Here is a 25,854-nt window from a genome sequence, read left to right on the forward strand (position 1 = left end):
ATATCCCACCATACGTTTTCTATATTCGTCCAAAGGTCGCTCGCATTTGTAGCGACACATGGCAATGACCTTGTTACCTCTGCCCACATATTCTCTATCTGGTTGATGTTCGGTGATCGTGGAACAAACGGCAACAGCTTTATCCTCTCTTGGCCCTGAAACCAGTCTCGCACTACTCTGCTATGATGGATGGGCCTCTGCTCCTGTAAATAATCTGTTATCTCGTTAGTTCATATATTTTCATTTAAATAACGTATTTGTAATAAGCACATTGGATTATTATTTTCCACAGTGTTTAAGACTTCATCCCCTGTCATAGATAAGTGATCTGGATTCAACAGTCCGATTAAGGATGTGGTTCACCCAGTCTATCATATGATGAGAGTCGTAGTAAAAAAAAAATGTTCAAATGTGTGTGAAATCTTATGGGACTTAACTGCCAAGGTCATTAGTCCCTAAGCTTACACACTACTTAACCTAAATTATCCTAAGGACAAACACACACACCCATGCCCAACGGAGGACTCGAACCTCCACCGAGACCAGCCGCAGAGTCGTAGTCGGATATCCAAATTAAGACTGACTGGCTGAATCCGATTAGGACGATCTTGTGTCGAAATGAATTACAGTAATCGGATAATTTGAACGTCTGTATTGCAACAATGCTGCGCACATAAATTCCTATGATGGAATAACAGCTAGCAACTGTCTAAGAAAAAGTGAGAAATATGTCGACTAGCAGCAATGTAACGTAATTATAACCCATATTTATCTAATGGAAATATTGAATGGAACAATACACATCTATTTCAGTGTTGGGAAGATACTCCATATCAGATTTGCTGATGACATAATGACAATAATAATAATAATCCCGTGTGGCCGATAGGGGAAACCCTCCCCCATATGGGTGGTACCGAGGAAATCAAATACTTGGGTTGAACCAAATACTAACACAATCCTGAACGGCTACTCAATCCGTTGAACCCAAAATCCAGCCACATCTGAGTGAAAATCACCGCTACTCTGGTCACCGTCTGTTATCTCAATGAGCTTGGCTGAAAATATTTGCTTCCAAAGGCTTCAACACCCTCTGGTCCTGTCTGGTCCCGGTATCACCCGGGCCAAACCAATGAAACACAAGAAAACATGAACTATGCATGCAAAGGTAACTTTACCCCAGGTGGTACACAACCTGGCCACCGATAGGCGGCAGTTGGATTTTCGTACTCTGGGGAGTCCAGGTTAGCACGGCAGAGAATATCGAAGAACTCTGGTAAATTTCCCTAGAAGCAGAAAACATTCATTTGAAAACTAAACATCGATACATTGATGCAAACAAGAAACCTAAATAATCTCACAAAAGAAATCGTCCGCAAAAAAATTCTCATCCTTGCTCTTCAAGAACCACGATTAATTGACAATTAAAACTTGCATTACGGAAACCATAGCATCTTCAAGAGCAAAAAACAAAAGGTAGCGAAAGGCGCATCAATTTTCGGCATTGCATTTCTCGAACACAGATCTATCAACAATTCTGTCGAAGAAATCACACCCACCAACTATCGAGTTATGACTATGCTCATTCAGAGCCCCTATAAAAAATATACACTCATAAATGCACATGCACCCACCAACATCGAAAATAAGGAAAACACCGAAAATGTCGAAAAATTGTGGAACACACTCGAAAATACTATGAGCAAAATTCACCAAGATGACGTGAAAATACTAATGGGAGACTTCAACTTTCTATTTGGGACAGAAAAAACCTGTAGAAAAGTCATTGGTACTAATTCAACACACCGAAACGCTTAGACCAACGGAACACGTCTGACATTTGCCAACAATTCAACCACAAAAGAATGTCTTCCCACTTTAGGAAGTAGCCTGTTCCCAAGAAACATGTTTGGCTACCAGGTGCAAGCTGCTTTCGTAGTTGTGTTGGTCGATTTTCTTACGCTGAGACCGAAAGGTGTCTCAGTTGTTGGCAACAAATTCCAACTGTGTTGCACACAGCCCATGGGGCAGAATTCGTAGCCCAAAACACACTTTTGGAGCTATCAGATGTAAAATATTATGTTCACACTACTCTTTGCTCGAGGTTATGTCTTTTGGAGGGGCTCAGCCTTTCATTTCTTCTTAGGAAGTTAACGATAAAGGCATCATAACACATCACCAGTAACAGTACTGCATACGAATGCTCAATGAGCGACCTGATGACGTTCAATAATAGTCACTCCGTTGATTTTTGTTGTTTCGAATTAGAGCATGCAGTACTCCTACACCAGACTTCTGAACTTTGCCTGTTGAATGCAAATGTCGCATGATGGTAAAATGGTAATCTATCACATATATCAGTAGTCGAGACTTCCATAATGTGAAAAATCATTCATGCCAGAACGATCTTTGTTGAAACAAGAATATATTTTCTGGCGTATTTTTCCCCAAAAGTACTCGCTCCACACACAATTCAAATCTTTCTAGCTGCCTCCTCTGCATTCACCCCTCTGTTATACCAAAAGTAAATGTTGTGTTGCAGATGTTACACCTATTTCCACTTGCGACTCAATTTTACAATGCTTAACTGTAGTTCATGATTTTCTAGTATGCAAAATCCAATGCTTAACTGCAAGATGATAACTAGAACTTCAAATTCGAAACTGACAGTATACACTGACAGCGTGGCGCCGCGTTCACCTGGGTGGCGCCGGACTTTAGGCGGCGGGTGGCGTCTGGCCGGTGGTCGGTAGCCGCTGCAGCGCGACGAAACGCTCGAGCGTAAGCTGCTATGATCGCGGCGCAGCCATGAACTGTCTTGCGGAATTGTTTCTGGAATATTGGGTATTGCTGGTGGGTAGAATGTTAAGCGAATTATCTTCGCTGTTCAGTCAGACTCATAACTTGAGACCGACTGTGGTTAAAAAAAAAAAAAAAAAAAAAAGTAATACAGCTGGACGCGAACAGGCGACTATAAGTTTAGGACGCACGACGCTTACCACTAGACCACAGGCTCACATAGTCCGACAACGTCTCGGAAGTAGACAACACTTCCTCCTAACACTTCCGCATCTTACAGTGTTGCCAGATTGCGCATATGGACGGACTTAGAGTTGTCAGGGGCGGTCAGTTTTATTGGCCACCTTAAGTGAATGACTCGGACTTAGTCTCTGTGGCGGCCGGCCGGCGGTCAGTTTTATTGTCTAAGACTGTACCTGCCATCAACGATGAGTTGTACACATTTGAGTGTGGGAGAGCTATTTTCTTTATGCAGTTTTTGATGATAAAATCTGGGATGTCATCGATTCCAGATGAGAATTTATTCTTGAGGTACTTTGCACTTAGTACAGTTTCTTCAGGAGTTGTTTCCCAGAAGAATATAGATTCTAAAGGAGTTGTTATTTTGTTTTGTCTGTTGGGTGTGGGTTTGTTGAAGCTTTGTAACAGATTTTTAACAATATTTCATAGTAATTGTTGAAGATATTTGCAATTTCTTGTGGATTAGTAACTCTGGTGTTGTTGTGGATCAGGATAATGTTTTCATGTTTATGTGGCTTTTGATTTGTTTCGTTCCTTATAATGCTCCACATTGCCTTGGTTTTGTTTGAGGATGTTGCCACATAGTTGTCATTTGCTGTTTGCTTTGCCAGTACTATGACTTTTTTAAGGATTTTGACATATTGCTTGATGTATCTTTCTTAAGATGGGTGGGGATGGTGTTGTTATTTTTTAAATACTTCAACAGATCTCTCTTCCTTCTGCAGGAAATCTTTATACCAGTTGTTATCCATGGCTTCTTATTGGGTTCTTTTGATGTGGTGCGTTTGAGTTTAAGAGGAAAGGCAATATTGAAGTGATATAGAAATGATTCCATTTTGTTGTCTGTATCGTCTGCTTCATATACTTTGTTCCATGTTTCTGCAGCTAAGGAATCATTGAAGATTTTCATGTTTTCATTGCTGTAGTTTCTTACTTTAGTTGTGTACTTGTTGTTGCAGTCTAAGGAGCGAACATTTGGAAGGTACGCGGCTATACGGCTTGGCCACATTGATCACTATAGCCTGTGTCCAGAGGTTCGACTCTGTGGTAGGGACAGTTTACAAATATCTGGTCAAGTGTGGTTTTGGTGTTGTTTTTTGCGCCTGTTGGGAATGTTACTGTGGGATTCAGACAATGAGTTAGTGAGATTCAGTAGGGATCCTTTCACACGCCCTGTAGACTGGAAATCAACATTGAAATCACCACATAAAATTAGTACCTTTTTGTTTTGGTGAAGTTTGTTTAGGAGTATTTCAAGGTTTTTTAGGAAGACACATACATTGCCTGTTGAAGAACGATAGATACATGTTATGATTATATTTGCTTCTAGAATTTCGATTTCAGCTGCCTCAAAATCATTTTCTTTATTTAAGTGGTCGAACTGCTCAAAACGTCTGTAGTTTATGGAATTTCTTATAAATATGGCAGCACCTCCACCTTTCTGGCTTTTCCTGAAGTAGTGGGAAGCTAATGTGTAACCAGGAATGCTAGCTGAACTAATTTGGTCTGGTTTCAGCCAATGTTCTGTAACGCAAATTACATTTACATATTGTAAGTCTTTTGTGAATAGGAGTTCAATTTCTGCAAGCTTGTTTGTTATTGACTGTACATTTTGGTGGTATATGGCAAAGCTGTATGTATGTGGACACTGATGGCTCTTTTTTGTCGCCTCTGCAGAGGTAGGGGGCTTGGCCATAAAAAAATTTATGGGTTTAACATACTACCCTCGTTGGCGTAACCTGTATGGTTTACACTGGTTTTGTCTTTGGGTGAAGGTTTTTTACAGTTATGTTTTGTTCCTTAAATCTAATAGGTATTATAGGACCGCTTTGCCCTTTCTTTTGCCCTACAGATTGTGATATTTGATTTTCAATTTCTCTTCTGCTAAGGTTGTTCAAGTGGAAGCCGTGTCGTGTGTAGTGTTCTCTGCGAAATTTGCTAGCTTGAATTACGGTGACATTTGCGAATTTTGAACAGAGTTTATAGATTTGTAAGTTTGTGTTTGTTATGTCTCTGTTTACACGCGACCTGTTTGGAAGGTCGTGTCTAAATGGTACATCAACTAGGAACACTTTCTTTGATGAAACACATGGTAGTTTGTTTCTTAGTGTTTTTAGCAGATTCTGGCTGTTGTTGCAGGTGACGTCATTTGTTCATGCTGCAATTACAACAATTTCGGAGGTGCAAGTTTTTGGAGGGTTTTAATCAATATTTTTTAGGACAACCCTTGCATTTGCTTGGGGGTAGACGTAACCAAAACTTTGAATGTGATCACCTTCATTTAGAAATTTCGATATATTGCGGGCTTGGCAGTCGCCCAAGATGATTGCCTTAAACGTTTGTTCACTCGTTTTTTGTTTTCCACGGAATTTCGTAGCTTTTGTGCTTTAGTGTGTGAGACTGTGTATGCTTTATTTTGTGATATGTAATGTTTTATGCTGTGGTTGTTATTGTTTATTGCTTGGATGTAATGGGTGAGCCCAACCTTTCCTAGTTGTGTATAAGTATACGGGATGTGGTTAATCTACTGCTCATCCCACCTTGCAGAGGCAGTCTCAGTGACCCAAGTGCTATGCTCTGGGTACCAATGCTTTGCTGCATGCTCAGTGTGGCTTTTCTTGGAGGCTGCCACTAGGATGTGATGGATAATCTGTAAGTATTCAAACTGCCACTTTGGTGTGGGCTATTGTCCAGGCTCCCTCTGTTCTGTATTTTTTATTGTTATTGGTTGTAGGTTCTACCTCATTTTTATGGAGGATAAAGTACACACCATTTGGCCCCTTTTCTAGCTGACTATCTGCATTTGGGAGTTATGTTGTTTTACCAGTGGAGGTTGGGTTCCCATCGTTCCTTCATCGACGTCTTTAATGACTTAAAAGTATTGAATGTTTAACTATTGTAAATATTAGGGTTTTGTGGTTGTAATGTTATGACATGGGGTCCACTGGGCCAAGTGGATAGTCATTCATGTGTTTTCTGTTCAGATATTCACCTGAGGATGTGGCTATAGGCCACAAAACCAGTTGCATTTCATTACAGATTATCAGACAGCTGCATGTGCTTTTCTTTTTGCAAGACATATTGCCACAACTGGGAATGCCTGGAGCACAGAGTTGTTTGTCATTTTTATATATTTTGAACTGTAATGGTTCTATAACATCCCCTTGGAGTATGCTCTAAGCTATTTTTATGTCTTTTTTCTGCAGTGAGAAAGATATGCTGTGCTCTATTTGCTAGGAACACTTCAATACAGCCACAAAGCTGGTCTGACATCCTTTATGCTTGTGCCTTATGCTTTAGGCAACAGTATGGAACTGTCCAAATGCCTTTTGGAAGTCAAGGAACAAGGCATTAACCTGGGCACCAGCATGTACTGAATGAACGGAGTGCACTAAATTTTGCAAGATTATTGTTTTCAGAATCTACAGTATGTTGATCCCTGGGCAGGAGATGTTCAGTCTCTATCTCTAGTACAATAATACATAAACATAAAACATGTTCCAAAACTCTCCAACAGACTGATATCAGTAGCACAGTCCTACAAGTATGTTCATCTGTTCAACAATTTTCCTTGAAAATGAGAGTGACATGCACATTTTCCAATTGTTTGGAACATTTTGTTCTTCCAGTGACCTACAATAGAATGATGCTAGAAGAGCAACAAGTTATTTTGCAAACCATGTGCAGAATCATATAGGTATATAGGTATCTCATCAGGTCCAGTCATCTTCCCTCTGTTGAGCAAGTTTAGTTAAGTTTCTATTTCATTTATGTCAATATCTGTCAGTTTGATGCTTGTGTAATGATTGAGAGGAGGAACTGGAATATGATAATTTTGGAAAGCAGGATATAGTAATTTGGCCTTCTCTATGTTATTCTCCATTTTTGTGCCAGTATGGTCACTGAGTGAATATATAGATGGATTTGATCAGATTACTACCTCAACATAAGACCAAAACTTTTTCATCAAGATTGAAAAACAGAGTTTTACTTTTGAATTTGTTGACTGCTTTGCGCATGACTCTCCGCATACTCATTTCATTTTCTTTGCACTTCCATTTGATGACAAGGCTTTGACCGTGTGTAAATCTGTGGAGAATTTCTCTTTAGTTTTGGATCCTCTTTCTAATAGGGCTTTGCTTGTGAGATACCCATCTAATGCACATTGTACAATACATTTGAATTTTGTCCATTTACACTCAACATTGAGAGTCCCAGATATAAGTATCTGATGTTGACCACTCAGTTTGAAATCTATTTCCTATGACTCTCACTATGAAGAAATATTTTCCTAACTTTTTTAACATTCCTACTGATAGCTACTGTCAGTGACATACTGAGCTCATGATCTCTGAGTGTCTGTTGTAATGCCTGCTGTCCAGATTTGAAGCTATGTGAAATGGAGGTGATTGTGTTGTCTACCCTGTGGTACCCTACACCATCATGCCACCTGCTGGGCCCACGTGACAATGATGAGTGTAATCTGGCAATGTTCATTCTCCTTGGACCCTCCACATGCAGATACATCCATTGTGATGCCATATGCAGAACCAGAACTTCTCTGTAAAGATAATGTGGTGCCACTTCCGTGTCCACTGGTGTTGGGTGCACCACTGCTGGCCTGCCTCCTCTGCTGCCATGTGAGGAGAAGCTACAACACTGATCATGGTGCTGGCAATCTGTGATGCTCCACGTGTCATCGCACTATCTCTGTTGATACTTGTCTCACTGCAAATGAGCCCATTTCCCAGTTCGAAGTATGTGACATCCCCATACAGTCCTGCAAGGCAGGGTCAACTATTTCTGTCCTCTCAGGCACTGATCGTGGAACTATTAAATGAAGTCTTGATGGGCTGTGATCCTCCCACTGTCAAATTCTGATATATGTCAGCAGATGTTTCTCCTTCTTACACAAGGTAAAACATAATATTCTTACAAACAATCAATATTCAAATGTCATTTCTGAATGAAAATTCCACTGTGTAATCTTTCTTTATGCAGGAGAATCACCTAAAACTTGCACCGCAAATACTGCACAGATGGAAAGTGCTATTCATGTGCGGTTTTCACAGAATGGATTGAAAGTCAGGGGCATGTATTTTTAGCCAATAAACAGATTGTAATAATACTTAAAAAGTCAATATTTATGCAAACATACTCTTTTTAAATGGGACAATGCCTATTGACATTAACAAACTAAAACTAGCGAAAATTAGAATGTCAGTGGTGTCTGTTGTGTGATTCTAGTGCAGGTCTTTTATGAGATATTGTATTTTGAAAATTTTCCACACCAACACTTGTTTTCAACCTGTGTAGTTAGTAGGTACAGTGCTGTTATGTATGCTTACAGTGTGCTTGTGTGTTCCTTGAGTTCACAGCGACTTGCTAGTCAGTTAGTGTGTGATGGTCCAAGCAGTAGTTCACGAGTGGACGATGGGATTTGCAAAAAGAGACAACATGCTCATGGTGTATGGAAAGTGTAGGAAGAATGCAGTTTGGAGTTCTACGGTGTATGCAACAAGATAGCCCAATAAATGTCAACCATCTCGGAAGTTATTTATCAACCTCTTCAACTAGTTATGTGAAGGTGGTAGTGTAACATCTAGAGAATGTAACAGGAGGAATTGAGTGACAACAGAATAGGGGGAAATAAATGTTCTTGCCACTGTTGCAGTTGATCCACACGTTGGCTACTGCACGATCACACAAAGAAGTAGTATTAGTCAGGCAAGAGTCCTACACATTCTGCATCGACATAGGTTCCATTCCTATCATATCTCTATCCATCAAGAGATGCATGGAAATGATTATGAGAATTGTGTTAACTTCTGTACATGGACATTAAGACGGGATACTCCAGATGTTTCATGTATCTTGTTCAGTGATGAAGCCACATTTGCCAGTAATGGACAAGTAAACACCTGAAACATGCACCATTGGCATTGTCAGGTAGAATGTCAGTATCCATGGAGTGTAAATGAGTTGTGTGGGATAGTGAACCATCAGCTCATAGGCTCATTTTTCATAGACAGAACGCTGAATGTGCACAAGTATCACAACCTCCTAAGAGATCATCTTACATGGATGCTAGAAGGTGTTCCTCTGCAGACCACGAGGAACGTGTAGTACCAACATGATGGATGTCCAGCCTGTAGTGAACGAAGTACTTCAGCATGTCTTCAAGAATTGTTTTCAAATTGGATTGGATGCAGAGGACCTGTACCTTGGCCAGCCCATTCCCTGGATTTGATGCCTGTAAACATTTTCTGTGGGAAAAGCTGGAAGACACTGTTTACAAGGACATACCAACTACACCTGAGAAACTCAATGACGTATTACTGCACCCCACTTGGACATTTCTGCTGAAATGCTAGCACATGGGCAGTAGTCATTCCATACCAGACAGGAAGTGTGTATTGCCACTGCCACTGGTCCTTCAGAACACAACCTGTGATGGTAAGTGTTGGTGCAGGAGCTTTTCAAAATATGATATCTTGTAAATGACTCGCACTAGAATCCTTTCACCACTGACATTCTAATTTACCCTACTTTAAGTTTGTTAATGTCAATAGGTATTGTTTCATTCAAAAAGTGTGTGTTTGCACAAAAAATACACTTTTTAAGTATTATTACTACATGTTTATTGGCTAACAATCTGAGCCCCTGCCTACTAATCCATTATGTGAAAAATGCACATCAAAAGCACTTTCCATTTCTGCAATATTTTTTGCAGTGCAAGTTTTATGTGAGTCACCGTGTATATAAAATGTAGATATAATTACTTCCACCTACTCTGTGCAGTTGTGCTGGAAAGCTAGTCATATATGTCTGTAGCAAAATTGGTGTCAATTAGATATTTGTTTCATGACAACTCCATTGTGTTGCAATTTTAATGACCAGCAGTGTAATATTTTCCAGATCCATTTTGTGGGACACTCAAATTTTTGACCAATCCCAAAGGGATTTACTTCTCCTGGTAATCTGCTACATTGACATCAGGTTTCATACCATTCATTAAAAATGTATTGAAGCTCTGTGATAACTGTATAGGATCTCAAATGGTGTCATATTCGAGTTTAATTTTAGAAACTTCATAGTCATACACTTTAATACCCAATTCAGATTTAATGACAGACCACACTATTTTTGATTTATACTTGTAAACTGTTTTTTGTTTAACAGTACAGTATAATGTGAGTGGGAAGCATGAGAGGCCTAGCACCTTACAAAATAGTCTTCAGAGGAGGTATTTTAAGAATATATATAAAAGCAACAGATTGCAAATCACAAAGTATGCTAAATAAAGTTTCCATGTTTACATACAAACACTTCTTCACTTTTGCTTTCAGTATTAGGCAACAAAGCCTGCTGTGATACCATTTCAAACAATTATGGCCTTTTTCCTCCTTTGGAGCTATATATTTTTGATTTTTCTCTAACTGGTTCATTTCTAATCCTGTCCATCATCACAAAGTCTTCTAGTCGTCTGAAAAATCTCATTTCTTGTGCTTGTATTATACTTGTCAGTAAAGATACAACATTCTCTTCAATAAGTGAGAGTGGGGGCAGAATTTCATTGATGGATCTTTTCTGTGCTTTGTCTCCCAAATTTTTGGTAATTTTTCATACATGAAACTGGATTTATTTATTCTTCTTTTCTATGCCTTGGCTATAGCCATAAGTTACTTTCCATCCCAGGTAAGTGAAATAATCTAATATTTATAATATACTATAATATCACTGTTAACTACAATCTTTGATGTCTTGGCTCTGGTCACACAAAGGTCACTACTCATCTTTTGTTGGAAGAAATATTCATGTTTTATTCTCTGCATGCTTTTCTTAGGATGTGAATAGATAACTGATATTTGGTTTTATTATCATAAAATAAAACTAGATCACTGACAAACTGAATTGAGCTGAGCATAATGTTCCTGTCCAACTAAAATTGTTTTTAAAATTTATCTTCTCATTCTCTTAATGTGGCACATACATAAATGTTAAAAATGTTTGGTAAATACAACTTACTTGTCTTACTAGACTGTAAGTAAGTGTGTTTTCTCAAAAAACCACTATGGTGATCTGCAAAATGTGCTCAGCAAGTGTAATCAGGACAATCAAGCCACAATAATAGGGGATTTAAATGAAAGGGTAGGCAATACCATTACACCAAATTTCCTTGTACCTGACAGAGAAATAACATGTAAGAAGAAGGGAAACATACTTATAAACTCTGTAACATTCAATAAATTACAACTTACCAATACACAAGTATACTTGGACAAATAGGAGTTACACCTCAATGACAGAATATCTGGTGACTAACAACAAACTAGATGAACAAGGAAGAGATAGCACTATCTAAAGAAGGAACAATACAGTATCAAGTAACTTGATACTGTATCTCTTGAAGAGATATATTTGCTAGGTGAAAACAGATGAGAAACATTCCTAAAAAAAGTACAAATAAAAAAGTGTATAAAGATGTCAGTTTAATGATGGCAGTATGAGAAATATGTACTAAAACTGAATTAACAACGAGTTGTGACTGACTCATAAAAGGGATAATAACAATGAAGAGTGGAAGTACAGACCAAAATGTAGCAAATGAGACCCAAGGGGAAAAAACAGATTCCTTGTTAACATTATTTCAATGACACATCTGGCAAAAAACGGGAATATTACAAACAGCAAAGAAACGGCACCAAATCTATATGGTACTAAATGCAACGCACCAGAAATACTAAAAATGATTTATTCATGTTATTGAGGACACTGTACTTCAATAATAAAAACTTTAAATTCATTAAAAATTAAAGTTTTAAATTCGAACAATAGAGATAAAGTATGAATCAACACAGCAAAGAAAGTAGAATCGAAAAAAAAACCACACTATAACCCAATGGCATGATACAAATGCCGAACAGACAAAACAAAAAGTTGATGGTGGTCTTTTAAATATTTCTGGGAAAAATAAGGAAAAAGTCTATTAATGTAATCATTTGAAAGTTTATTTAAGAGTTGTGTACGTTATCTCAATCAATCATCTGCTAGAAAGAAAATTTAAGATAATAGAAGCAATTGGGTATAGACAAATTTCAGCCACAAACCAAGATATAATTTGTAACTGATATCTACTTACACCTTTTGGGACATGATAACCAGACAGAATGAGATCCTTCTGAATTATTCTTGATACCTCAGTTCCAATTGGATAAAATCTAGAAATAATTCCAAAAGACAAACAGAAATTAGTATTAACAAGCAACACTAGCAAGTACTTGTTATAATAACATACAAAACAGTACAAAGTAAAAAAAAACAATGCAATATTTATGAGAAAAATGCTAAGTGATAGAGGTAATTGTTGCAAGTTTAAGAGTTCACTATTCCAGGAACTATGGGAGACACTGCATCTGCAGGTATCACTGATTTAGTATCAGGGTATCTGGCACACTGCAGTCATTGCACATAGTAAATGACGCAACATATACTGGTAAACTGTGAAGGATGAACAATGGCATGCCAACTGTAGTGCTCCAATATGCTGTTAACTGATTTGACCTACTTGTGTGATGCGTGCTACTAATGTATGGCTGTACCCAGGTAGCCAAGTAACAAAGGAACTTTATTTGTCTTCTGAATAAGTACAGTAACAGTTTCTTACAAGGTACAATCCATATAATTTATGCTAGCATAGTCACTGATATTGCCTGGTCTGTCCTAACAGGGCACTCTGTCCATCCAGTGGAAGAATACCAGGCAAGTGAGGTAGTATCACGTGACTCGGGGATGCGAAATAGTGCCGACAATAGCAGCACTATGAATGGCAAGCACAACACCATGTACAGTAAGCATAGTGCCACTGATACAGTGGCAACTGGAGGTGTGATCTTCCACAGTTGTGTTGCTGGCTTACTTGAAGGGTAGCAACACATAGTATACTGCTGTGTGGCTGGTGGATGGGCCATAGAAGACAGATTTCTGCTTAATGATGGCAGTATGAGAAATATGTACCAAAACTGAATCAACAACGAGTTGTTGCATACAGAGCAGCTGGTGGAACCATCTTCCTGGGTGGTCAGTGACTGTGATGTAGGTGACCACCAAGGGTACTGCATTCCCTCTTCCCCAAGGGAGGGGCATTGGGGTCATCAAGGAGGAGTGCCGTCAGCAGTGGAGACTCAGACCCAAAAGCGAGGACTGAAGGCTGGCAGGACTGAGGTGGCTGCAAAGAAAGAGCAGTCCACTTGGATGAGAATAGGGAACAGTGAATGTGGAAATAAGATATGCGCATGGCTGTCAGTGAGAAAGGTCAACTGGGCTACCAAAGGTGGCACGATCTGCTGTGGCTAGGCCATACGGCAAAACTTCCAGGACCGCAGAACAGGAATACATGGGAAATCTGACATTGTGCCACAGAGGGTGTCCAGACAAGGAAAGGCAGGCTTTCTGCACAGATGAGAGGGGCCCCTAAGGTCACAGGATACAATCATGACCAAAGATGTTCAGGGGTGGCGACCGGACCGAGACGACTCACAGTGGAGTCTGTCAGAAGGCACAACACTTGCTCAGAAGTCACCTGTTGGAGAAGAGAGCAAGAGTGTGAGGTGAATGTGACTCCCACTCAGTAAAGAAGAGGCCCAGGAGAGGATGGAGGGCCGGGCCCCAAGGGTGTGGGTCAAGTGTAGAGAACAGGTGGAAAGGAAAGAGAAACTGAGGGCAACCTGTTAACTAGGGAAAAGCCATGGCCAGTGGAATGGAAGAGAGTGAAGTGACAGAGAGGGAGAGTTCATGGTGTCAACAGGTGCCAAGGACAGAGAAAGCAAAGGAAAGTGCCTGATAGAGAGGGGCATGAGGCAGGCCAGTGGAACAAGGGCCAGCAGCATGAGACATGGCGGGTCGTGGGCCGGCAATGTGGAGGATGTCACCAACTGGTGGGAGGAGAATGTTGCAGAAAAGTTTTACCCTCATTGCCAACTGATGTATCGTCCATGTGTGATTCATGCCACTAATTAATGAATGTGCCCAGATAGCTAAAGATCAATGGAACTTATCTCAGTATTCTGAACAAATACAGTAACAGTTTCTTAGAAAATGTGAGCCATACTGTGTATGCTAAAATAGTCAGTGACACTACCTAGTTTGTCCTAATATTGTATCACTGACCTAGCCAGGAAATGTTCACACATGGATGTCATCCATGGTTGACGCACTTGTGATGCCTCAGTGACTTGGATGTGACATGTAAGTCAGTAGGCCCTGACTGGAGAGCCACAGTATGCCTGTGATAAAGCCCAGAGTGTACTGTGTGCTCAGTGAATGGAACTTTGACTGGGGGAGTACTTGGTCAGGGTAGTCTAAAAGTCCAGAGAACAGTGAACTCCCCACATTAACTCAATAGCTGACAGACATTATCCTATAAAGCCATCTCGCAGAAGAATACCAAGAAACTGTGGTGGTGACGCATGACTCATGGAGGCAAGATAGTGCCAACAGTAGCAGTGCCATATTCAGAGAGTGTAGCACCACCTGGTACCTTGGCAACTGGAGGTGTGATCTTCTGCTGTTGTGTTGCTGGCACACTGCTGTGTGGTTGGTGCTGTAGTCTAGGTGGCAGCTCAAGGTACTCCGTTAACAACCACAATGAAACGCCATTACAGATCACTGTCGATACAGTTGAGATATCTGTCATTCCATTTTGACAATACATTTGTGGTCTACTACTGTGTTGATTTCTAGTATGATTCTCTCTGCACATAATCCTACACATCCATCTGTGTAGAAGTAGTACTTCCAATATAGGTTGCAATTTCATCAAACATCAAACCATATTCAAAGACAATCATATTGCCTTCCTAATGTCAATGAGTATAGTAGTCTCTCAGCCAAACAATATACTATGCCTCATGTTCCTCTATAACCATTTAAATATGCAGGATATTTTCTTACAAGAAAAAGTTCTGGTTAAAATTAGAAAGAAGTTATGCTACAATAGCAATTTGTCCGCTAACACACAGGCAGTGCACATTCTTCAGCTATCCTCAAAGAATCATGAACTTCTGCAAACACAGCTGGCTGCCTGCAGAGTTGATCACATGAAAGGGTCACATGCTCCCGTAATGTGTGCAGATTTTCAGTGGGAGTAGACCTTTCATCAGTAACATTATCAGATGCCAAGTTAGTTTTGTTTGCCGATGATACAAACATTGCAATAAATAGCAAATCAAGTGTAGTTTTAGAAAGATTGGCTAATAAAATATTTGTGGACATTAATCACTGGTTCCTAGCCAATTCTTTGTCACTAAACTTTGAAAAAACACACTACATGCAGTTCATAAGTTGTAAGGGGTGTCCCACGAGTATATGCCTAACATACAATGACAAGCAGATAGAACAAGCGGACAGTGTTAAATTCTTGGGATTACAGCTTGATAATAAATTCAACTGGGAGAAGCACATCACAGAACTGCTGAAGCATCTAAACAAATCTCTATTTGCAATGCGAATTGTGTCAGACATAGGGGATACAAAAATGAAAAAGCTGGCATACTATGCTTACTTTCATTCCATAATGTCATATGGGATTATTTTTTGGGGTAATTCATCAAGCCACGCTAAAGTTTTCCAGGCACAAAAATGTGCAGTAAGAGTTATATGTGGTGTGAACTCAAGAACATCCTGCAGAAGCCTGTTTAGGGAACTAGGGATACTAACTACTGCTTCCCAATATATTTATTCCTTAATGAAATTTGTCATTAAAAATATATCACTTTTTCAAACGAACAGCTCAATTCATGGCATCAGTACTAGAAATAAGAATAATCTTCACAAAGATTTAAAGTCACTTACTCTTGTACAAAAAGGTGTGCATTATTCAGGAACACACATTTTCCATAACTTGCCAGCAGCCATAAAAAGCTTAACAACAAATGAAATTCACTTTAAAAGAAGCCTAAAGGATTTATTGGTGGCCAACTCCTTCTACTCTATTGACGAATTTCTCAGTAGGACCAATGAACTTGTGTATATATTTTCTGCACCATTTTAGTGCAGTAATGTGTTCATTGTAAACAAGTGTGTGTATGTGTGTGTGTGTGTGTGTGTGTGTGTGTGTGTGTGTGTGTGTGTGTGTAAGTACAATCTAACTTCTGCACCATCGCAGTGCAGTAACGTGTTCATTGTAAATAAGTATTGTAGTAGTTATATTACATGTTTATTACCTCATAAATAAAAAAAACATTTTTTTATTTTAAATTCAGTGCATTAGTGTTTGTAAAATGATTCTTTCATATAGCATTCATTAAAAAAAATGACGATCATTCCACTTGGCACCTGTGGAAGGTACATTAGCTTATTTGATTCAGTTGTAAATATTTGTCATGTATTATTGTTTTCCTCACATGTTCCACATCCTGGAGGACCTCCTCACTATGGATCAATTGGAATTAAAGTAAATTTAATCTAATCTAAGACTACACCAATGAGTTTAAATGTCCCCCACAGCCATAAATCTAAAGGATTAAGGTCAGATGAATGGGGAGGCCATGCTGCTGGATCTCCTCTGTTCAATTCATCATTCATTAAACATTTATTTTAGACACTGTCATATGAAGTGCAGAAAATTAGGTTACACTCTATTGTGCCACAAGTGTTGTATTTCTGCAATTTGTTGGGTAGAAATTAGGATAAACAGCAACTCTTAATTTGTGTGCTAAGTGTATGGTCCTACTAGTCTGCCATGCACAATTCCTGACAACACATTGATACTAAATTTCTTTAATTTCAGTAAATGACCACAACAAATTGTCATCAGACTATTAATTTCAGTCCATATTGACAATCTTCTTACCTGTCTGGAAAGGGAAAGCAGTTGCAACTGCTAGACAAATTACATCTTATAAATAACAAATTATGAAATAACAAAAAAGGAGTAATTTCATATATAGTGGGAACATGAGTTTAAAAATGTGATGAAACATACCCAAATAAAAGAGAAACATCTTTATGTTATCCTAACATGATTAAGTCAAAGTGGCAGTCTCAGAAGATATAAACAAAGTTACGTTGGCATCAATAAACAGGTACAATAATACAGTGCAGACCAGACCTCAGTGCCAGGAGAATCACAATGTGAAAGGCATCACTGTTCACAGCAAACTGGCGTACAGTTTCAAAAACTCATCAGGTGTCGCTACAAAAACTCATCAGCTGTCACTGCTGCACACATATTTGACATATATGTACATACAATTAACTAAAAAAACATACATTAAGCAAAAAACTTTTCTGAAAATAAAATTTATTACAATTTGTTACAATAATAAAATGAAGTACATCAAAAATCGATAAGTGAAACATTTTTTTAAAAATTTCTTAAAAAGGTAACAGTTGAGTGACAATGTATTGCTGAAAAACTGAGGCAGTAACCTTAGATAACAGTATTAGTACACCCATGTTTCAAGTTCAAAGAGCTAACAAAATAACTTGAAAGTGATGAAAATGAATACAAAATTTAAGATTAGAAGGGGTAATCAGTGGCCTCTGTTGGCAAAGCCTTCCAGATGTGACATAGGCAAGTACTGACCAAAGAGACATTGTGACCAGAGGGGCCCCTCATACCCCGCATCATGACAAATACCAGAAAACATTGTGTCACTCAATTAATAAGATAAGACAGCCAATATAATATGAATGTTATTTGAAAGTAAGGTCCAAATCACCATAACTAATCCAATGTCATGCGAATATTGAGATGCGGATTTGCACTGACTGCTGGCATACCTTGCTCATCAAACAATGCCATTTGTACTGCTATCATCAAAGCTGCTGTTTACAGTCTCAGTTCAAAATGTTTAGAGCAACTGTTCTGCCTGCCAACAGTGAGATATGGTCAGTGATTCAGTTTCTGACACCAAGGAATGATATAGCAGCAGAAATTTGTCAACAGATAACTGAGATGTATGGCCCCAATGCAACAAGTGATGGTGAAGTGCAGAAAAGGCTGAGAGCTTTGAAGGACAGATAGGAAAATGTCCATTATGTAGTGCGATCGTTCCAACCATCAGTGATCTCAGAAGGTTTGGTCAAAGCAGTACACAAAAAGATTTGTGTAAACCATCAGTTCACAATTTCAACTTCGCCATCAGAATTTCCAAATGTGGGTAGAACAACTTTGCACAAAACTGTCTATGAAAAGTTGCAATTTTTCCAGTTGTGTGCACATTGGTTTCCCAGGTCGCTTACTGAGAAACACAAAATGGAAAGAATGGCTTGTGCTCTTGATTTTTTGGACCAACAACATAAGGAAGCGAAATATGTAAGGAAATAAATAAAAATAAATTTTTTTTAAAAAAAATCTATATTGGTTTATGTTTTATAAGAAATTGTACTTTACTTTCCAAACAAGCCTCATAAATTGTAAAACAGAGTAGAGAGAGTAAAAACAGGAGAGTGATGAGAGCAATATAACAAAATAAAGCATATATCATACAAGGTAACGACTAAGAAAGGTGTACATTATAGAAGTTTTAAATTGTTAATGTAAGACACTGCCAAAAAAGACTAAGCAGGCTTTAGCAGCAAAATCGTTCAGTCTACTGAGCTATCTTCCAAACTCTTCTTGCTTTTTTTACATTTTTAACTCCTCCAACAAACTGAGAGCATGACCCTTTGGTACTCTGGGAACAGTACATATGCTAATATGAATGTCCCTATAGCATGGCCAGTCTCAGCTAAATGTAAGCACAAGGCAGTCTTGTTATATGGCTGCAAAGGCTCCTTAAACCTCATATTGAAAGAGCAGCCAGTTTAGCCAATATAGCATTGTTTGAAGTCAATCTTGCATACTCCAAAGCCATCAATCTTAAGCACTTCCCATCTGATGTCTTACCTAAATTCGTAGTGTATTGTTAACTTGGAACCCAAATCTAACATTAGATTTTCTAAAACATTTCTCTACTTCCTGAGACATATTACTATGAAATTCCACAGGGACAGTTTTCTTCCTTTCTTTTTTTATTACCTCTTTTTTTTCTAGGTGAGAATGTGTTTGGTAGTTATGTATTCTTTCTTACTTTAGCCTATCACACAGTTGTGCAATGTCATTTCTAGAAAAACCACTGGATGTTGCAATTTGTTTTACATCACTGGCTTCTTTACACATTTCACTGTTGGCCAAGGGGAATTGAGTGAGAGATGATGAACTGTCAAAGTAAAAAATCATATCATAGTGGATAGCAGCAACTGGCATTGATGATAAGATCAGTGCATGTAAGTTTCCTGAAAGCTCAAAATTACCATTTGTTGTTGGCTTTCATAATGGTACTCTCTAGGTAGTTAATGGAGTTTCTTTCTTCTACTTCCTACTTCAGTACTACAGTGATTCTGAGACCTTAGTTCTGTGATCACTCAAGGATATGCACCTGATACATGTGGTATTTTATAATTCCTCTCTGTGAAATTTTTAACACATCTGTACACAAAATGTGAACTGTGGCTCTCCAATGGACTGTCTTAGATTCTATTGTCAGAACCATAACCTGGCATAGTGGTCTTACGGCCAGAGAGCTTTCACTTGCTGTAGGTAACACTCCCCTATCTATTGTAAGAATATAGGATGTATGTTGGATGCTGTCATTCTGTGGGTACTGTAGTACACATTGTCTCAATTGTAATCAAGTCTGTTATTAAACAGCACCCATTCCTCTACACAATTGCATTTCTTTGGCCTGTATTCCATTTTTGTTTCCCTAGCCCAGTATTAACTTAAACACATAAGCATTAGAATACCCATTGTCCTATAGAATTTCATTAACACACCTTCCTGTGTTTTGCTTCTCTAGTTTCTGACAATTGTTCTGCATGCAAAAATGAATTTGTGTAACTTTTCTCCACTAGATACCTATTATAATGAGGTTAAAAAGCCATGAAATACATCCTAATATCATGTTGGACCTCCTTTTCCCCAGCGTAGTGCAGCAACTCGACATGGTATGGACTCAATAGGTCGTCGGAAGTCCCATGCAGAAAAACTGAGCCATGATGCCTCTATAACTGCCCGTAGTTGCAAAAGTGTTGCCAGTGCAGGATTCTGACACAAGTTGATCTCTAAATTATGTCCCATAAATATTTGATGGGTTCCTATTGGGCAACCTGGATAGTCAAACCATGTGCTCAAATTATCAAGAATGTTCTTCAAACCAATCACAAACAATTGCGGCCCAGTGACATGGTGCACTGTCATCCATAAAAATCCCTTCATTGTTTGGAAACATGAAGGGCATGACTGGCTGAAAACAGTCTCCAAGTAGTCAAACATAACCATTTCCAGTCCATGATTGCTTCTTTTGGACCAGATGACCCATTCCATTCCATGTAAATACAGACCACACTATTATGGAGCCACCACCAGCTCTAACAATGCTTTGTTAAAACCTTGGATCCACAGATTCGTTGGGTCTGTGCCACACTCAAACGCTACTGTCAGCTCTTACCAACTGAAATCAGGACTCAGCTGACCATGTCACAGTTTTCCAGTTGTGTAGTGTCCAACTGATGTGACAAGCTCAGGAGAGGCACTGCAGGCGATGTCATGCTCTTAGCAAAGGCACTCACATCAGTTGTCTGCTGCCATAGCCCATTAATGCCAAATTTTGCCACACTGTCCTAATGGATACATTCATTGTTATGTCCCACATTGATTTCTGTGGTTATTTCACCCTTTGTTGCTTGTATGTTATCACTGACAACTCTACGCAAACGCCACTGCTCTCATCATTAAGTGAAGGTTGTGGCGAGAGGTAATGGCTGATATTTGGTACTCTTGTCACACTCTTGACACTGTGGATCTTGGAATATTGAATTCCCTAATGACTTCCAAAATGGGATGTCACATGAGTCTAGCTCTAACTATCATTCCGTGTTCAAAGTTTGTTAATTCTTGTTGTATGGCCATAATCACATCAGAAACCTTTTCACATGAATCATCTGAGTACAAATGACAGCTCTGCCAATGCATTGCCCTTTTATACCTTGTGTCTGTGATACTATTGCCATATTTATGTGTGCATATTGCAATCCCGTTACTTCTGTCATCTCATTGTGTACCATAGTTCACATTGTGTTCACTAGTGCAAATGAACACAGCTTACTCTATATAGTACCCTTACCAATACCTAATGGTGATGGAGTCAACAAGCCATTTGATCTAAAGTATCTTCAGATCTAGTCATAAACAACCCTTTCAGATATTTTCAAAGACAAGCTGCCAGCAGGAGTATTAGAGAGTTGAATGTTAGATACTTGTTACATGGGTGGCTCCACATTTCTGGACTGAGATATCAAATTTACAAAATAATATTGCACATAAAAAATTAATTGGTAAGAGAATACATGAGCAATTATATAGGACACTAGTGAACCCAGTAATGATTCACGACTGGTAAATATGTATGGGAATTGGATATACATCCTAATCTCCTTCTCCCACTGTCTCTTCCTCCCCCCTTTTCTTTGACCATCTCCTCCTCCTCCCACTCTCTCTGTCTATCACCTCCTCACCCTCTCCTCTCTCTCCGTCTCCTCCTCCCCCTACCTCTCTCCACCTGCCCCCCCCCCCCCCCTTCACACTGTCTGTCTGCTACTTCCACCTCTTTGTGTACATTTCCTGCCCCCTACCTGTCAGTCTCCTCTTTTCCTGCAGGATTAGAAAGTTTTGGACAATTCAGATTCTATAGTACTATTCTAATCATAAGCTGATGAACCATAAATAGGACTTTCCTATTTTCTATTAAGTCAACTGCAAGGAAGAAAACAAAACAGTGCATAGCTGTATATACAATTTCTGTTTAAAACTATATATAAGGATAATGAATATAAATGGGAGAAACAATTTGTCTAATGGTTTAAATGTCCAGTTATCATACAATCCAGAAGACTGCAAGAGCTGATAAGGACGAGAATTATCACACAATTGGCTTAACAGCTCATGCGTCGAAGTTGCTGACAAGAAAAATATATAGAAGAATGGAAAATAAAATTGGGGATCAGTTAAATGATGATTAGTTAGGCTTTAGTAAAGGCAAAGACACCAGACAGGCAGTTCTGACGTTGTGGTTGATAATGGAAGCAAGGCTGAAGAGAGATCAAGATACTTCAATAGGATCTGTCAACTGGAAAAGGCATTTGACAATGTAACATTGTGCAAGATGTTCGAAATTCTGAGGAAAATAGGGATAAGCTATAATGAAATATGTGTAATATACAATATGTACAATAACCAGGAGGAAACAATAAGAGTGGAAGGCCAAGAATGAAGTGCTCAGATTAAAAAGGGGGTAAGACATGGATGTAATCTTTTGCCCCTATTGCTCAATGTCTGCATTGAAGAATCAATAACAGAAATAAAAGGAAAGTTCAAAAGTGAAATTAAAATTCAAGGTGATGATCAAAAATTAGATGAAGTTAAGGAATTCTGCTACCTAGGGAGCAAAATTACCCTCGACGGAAGGAGCAAGGATGACGTAAAAAGGAGACTAGCTCTGGCATAAAGGGCATGCCCAGCCAAGAGAAAGATACTAATATCAAACATAGGCCTAAATTTGATGAAGAAATTTCGGAGACTATGTTTGGAGCATAGCATTGTATGGTAGTGAACATGGACTGTGGGAAAACCAGAACAGAAGAGAATCGGAGCATCTGAGATGTGGTGCTACAGAAGAATGTTGAAAATTAGGTGGCCTGATAAGGTAAGGAATGAGGATGTTCTCCACAAAATTGACAAGGAAAAGAATATATGGAAAACACTAACAAGAAGAAGGGACAAGATGATAGTAGGACACTGACAAGAAGAAGGGACAGAGCGACAGTAGGACATCTGTTGAGACACCAGGGAATAACTTCCATTGTACTAGACGGAGCTGTAGAGAGTAAAAAACTGTGGAGGAAGACAGAGACTGGGATACAACCAGCAAATAATTGATGGCGTATGTTGCAAGTGTTACTCTGACCTGAAAATGTTGGCACAGGACAGGAATTCATGACAGGCTGCATCCAACCAGTCAGAAGACTGATGACAAAACAGAGTTCATGCAATTAGGAAGAAGACAAGAGCAGGAAGAATTTCTTGAGATAGATGGCAAGAGGTTCAAGAGAGTACACCAGTTCAAATACTTGGGATCTTTGCTTACCACAGACAACAACATAAAAATAGACATCAAGGAAAGAATATCTGTGGGAATGAAATGCATGCATTCCCTCAGAGAGATTCTCGGCTCTAAATTGATCTCAGTGAACACTAAGATGAAAATCTACAACACAGTCATATGCCCAGCAGTAATGTATGGTTCAGAAACATGGAGAATGACTAAGCGAGAAAAGGAAAAACTATTAATATTTGAAAGAAGAGTAATGAGGAAGATATGTGGACCAGTATTAGATAACGGAGAATGGAGGAGGAGGAAAAATGAGTTTATATACCTTCTGATGCAACAACCAACTATTCTACAGAAGATAAAGAGCAAAAGAATACAATGGGTGGGCCATGTAGCCATGTTGCCCATATGCTAGATGGAAGACAGGCAAAGATGGATCTAGAGGGGAAACCAAAAACCAAACACCCCATTGGACGGCCGAGGCAGTGCTGTACGGACGACCTGCTGAAGGAGCTAGCAGCCCTGGGAACTGTAGACACCTGGAGGAATCAGGCACAAAACAGGAAGGAATGGAGGCAGTTTGTGGAAGCAGCGCATGGTTTGCAGGGCCTGTGATCGCTGGATATCTATCTATCTAATGTGAAAATTTTTAAGTAAATTGGCCAAGTACTTTCTGGGATTTTTGCTAACATTTCACTTATATGTATACATACACAAAAAATAAATAACTTATGTCTGTCCAAATATTTATGACAACATCCTGTAAGTATTTGAAATAAATCAATCGAAAACATTGCACGATTTTTGCTAATGATGTTTCCTCTTTATATAGTATATGTACATATTTACATACCATATACATAAAAGTATATAGTCTATGTCTGTTATGTTTATTAGAGTAATGAGTGAAAATTTGAAGTAAATTGGTCACGAACTTTCTGAGAGTTCTGCTAGTGACTTTTCCTCTTCTTATGTAGCCTATGTCTGTCTGAACATTTATTAGAGTATCATGTAGAAATTTGAAGAAAATAGGCAAAGAACTTTTGGAGATATTTGGTAACAACACTATACAATGACTTGTCTTTATATAGTAGTGCAGATTTTATTTATATACTGCTATACCACAAACATTTAAAAACGTCCGTCCCAATCTTTCTTAGAATATCATGTAAAAATCTGAAGTAAATCGGTCAAGAACTTTTCAAGTTTTTTGCTCAAAAATGTTTTGTCATTATATGGTATATTTACACTGACAGAAAAAAATCTCTGCACCAAAAATAATTAATATAGAGTACTGAAATTTTGGGAAAACATTTGTCTAGGTAGTATATTTAATTGATTAACATGGCAAGATCACTGATTAATGTAAGTGCAAGATAAGCCATTGCAAATGTGAAATGCTGGTTCATTAACAACCAGTGTAGCCACTAGAATGTTGAATACAAGCACGCAAAAGCGCATGCAGTATCTTGTACAGGTGCTGGATATTGATTTGTGGGATGAAGTTCCCTGTCTGTTGCACTTGGTTGGTCAACACAGGGACAGGTAATACTGTTTCCGGACGCTGCTGGAGTTGTCATGTGATGAAGTCCTAAATGTTCTTAATTGGAGACAGATCTGGTGCTCAAACAGACCAAGGCAATATGTTGATACTCTGTTGGGTTACAACAGCGATGTTTGGGTGAGTGTTATCCTGTTGGAAAACACCCCCTGGAATGCTGCTCATGAATGGCAGCAGAATAGGCCGATTCACCAGAACAACATATAAATTTGCAGTCAGTGTGCATGGGATAACCGCAAGAGTGTTCCTGCTGTCATACGAAATTGCACCCCCGACCATAGCTCCATGTATAGGTCCAGTGTGTCTAGCACACAGGCTGATTGGTTGCAGGCCCTGAACTGGCTTTCTCCTAACCGACACACAGCCATCACTGGCACTGAGGCAGAACCAGCTTTCATCAGAAAACACAACAGACCTCCACCTTGTCCTCCAATGAGCTCTCACATGATACTGCTGAAGCCACAAATGGTGGTGGTGTGGGGTCAGTGGAATGCCCATTACAGGGCATCTGTCTCAGAGCTACCCTTGGAGTAACCAATTTGTAACAGCTTGCTATGTCACTGTGGTTCCGACTGCTGCCCAACTTGCTGCTGTAGATGCAGTATGACACGCCAGAGCCATACACCGAGCACAGTGGTCTTCCCTCTTGGTAGCGCTACGTGGCCGTCTGGAGCCTGGTCCTCTTGCAACTGTACATTCTCGTGACCACCACCGCCAACGTTCCTGCCAAGTCTTTCTGACCACAGAAGGATCATCCAGCTTCTTGTAGGCCTATTATAAGATCTCATCCAAACTCAGTGACATGTTGATAATGGTGTCTTTGCCACCACATCCAATCTCAAAGATAACTAACACTCATGACCTGTACACCATACATTTAAATCAAATCTGATTTGCATCCCCACAGTGGCACTATTAGCACCACACTTACGTGAATGGTATGGAATTTGAAGAGACATAATCTTTCAGATGTAGAAACAGGCCTGCCAGCTTTCGTTTATTTCGCCCATCTCCTTTTTGGTGTTGCAATTTTTTCCATCAATATATATTAAAAATGTATGAATCCTATACCCACCAACCACTTATTAGAGTAATGTTAAA

At 39.1% G+C, this 25,854-nt stretch overlaps 1 protein-coding gene across 2 annotated transcripts in view; it reads right to left on the reverse strand.

The window, feature by feature from the left end:
* Window positions 1-25,854, reverse strand: part of LOC126470273 (probable cytochrome P450 CYP44) — a 279,280-nt gene that overhangs the window by 52,347 nt on the left and 201,079 nt on the right. For both annotated transcript variants that reach the window (XM_050098015.1, XM_050098016.1), the window contains exon 8: window positions 12,182-12,260. In XM_050098015.1, coding sequence (XP_049953972.1) covers window positions 12,182-12,260 — 79 coding nt within the window. The remainder of the gene's footprint in view (window positions 1-12,181; window positions 12,261-25,854) is intronic.

This window comes from Schistocerca serialis, chromosome 3 (assembly GCF_023864345.2).
Source record: "Schistocerca serialis cubense isolate TAMUIC-IGC-003099 chromosome 3, iqSchSeri2.2, whole genome shotgun sequence".
In the NCBI taxonomy this organism is placed as follows: Eukaryota; Metazoa; Arthropoda; class Insecta; order Orthoptera; family Acrididae; genus Schistocerca; species Schistocerca serialis.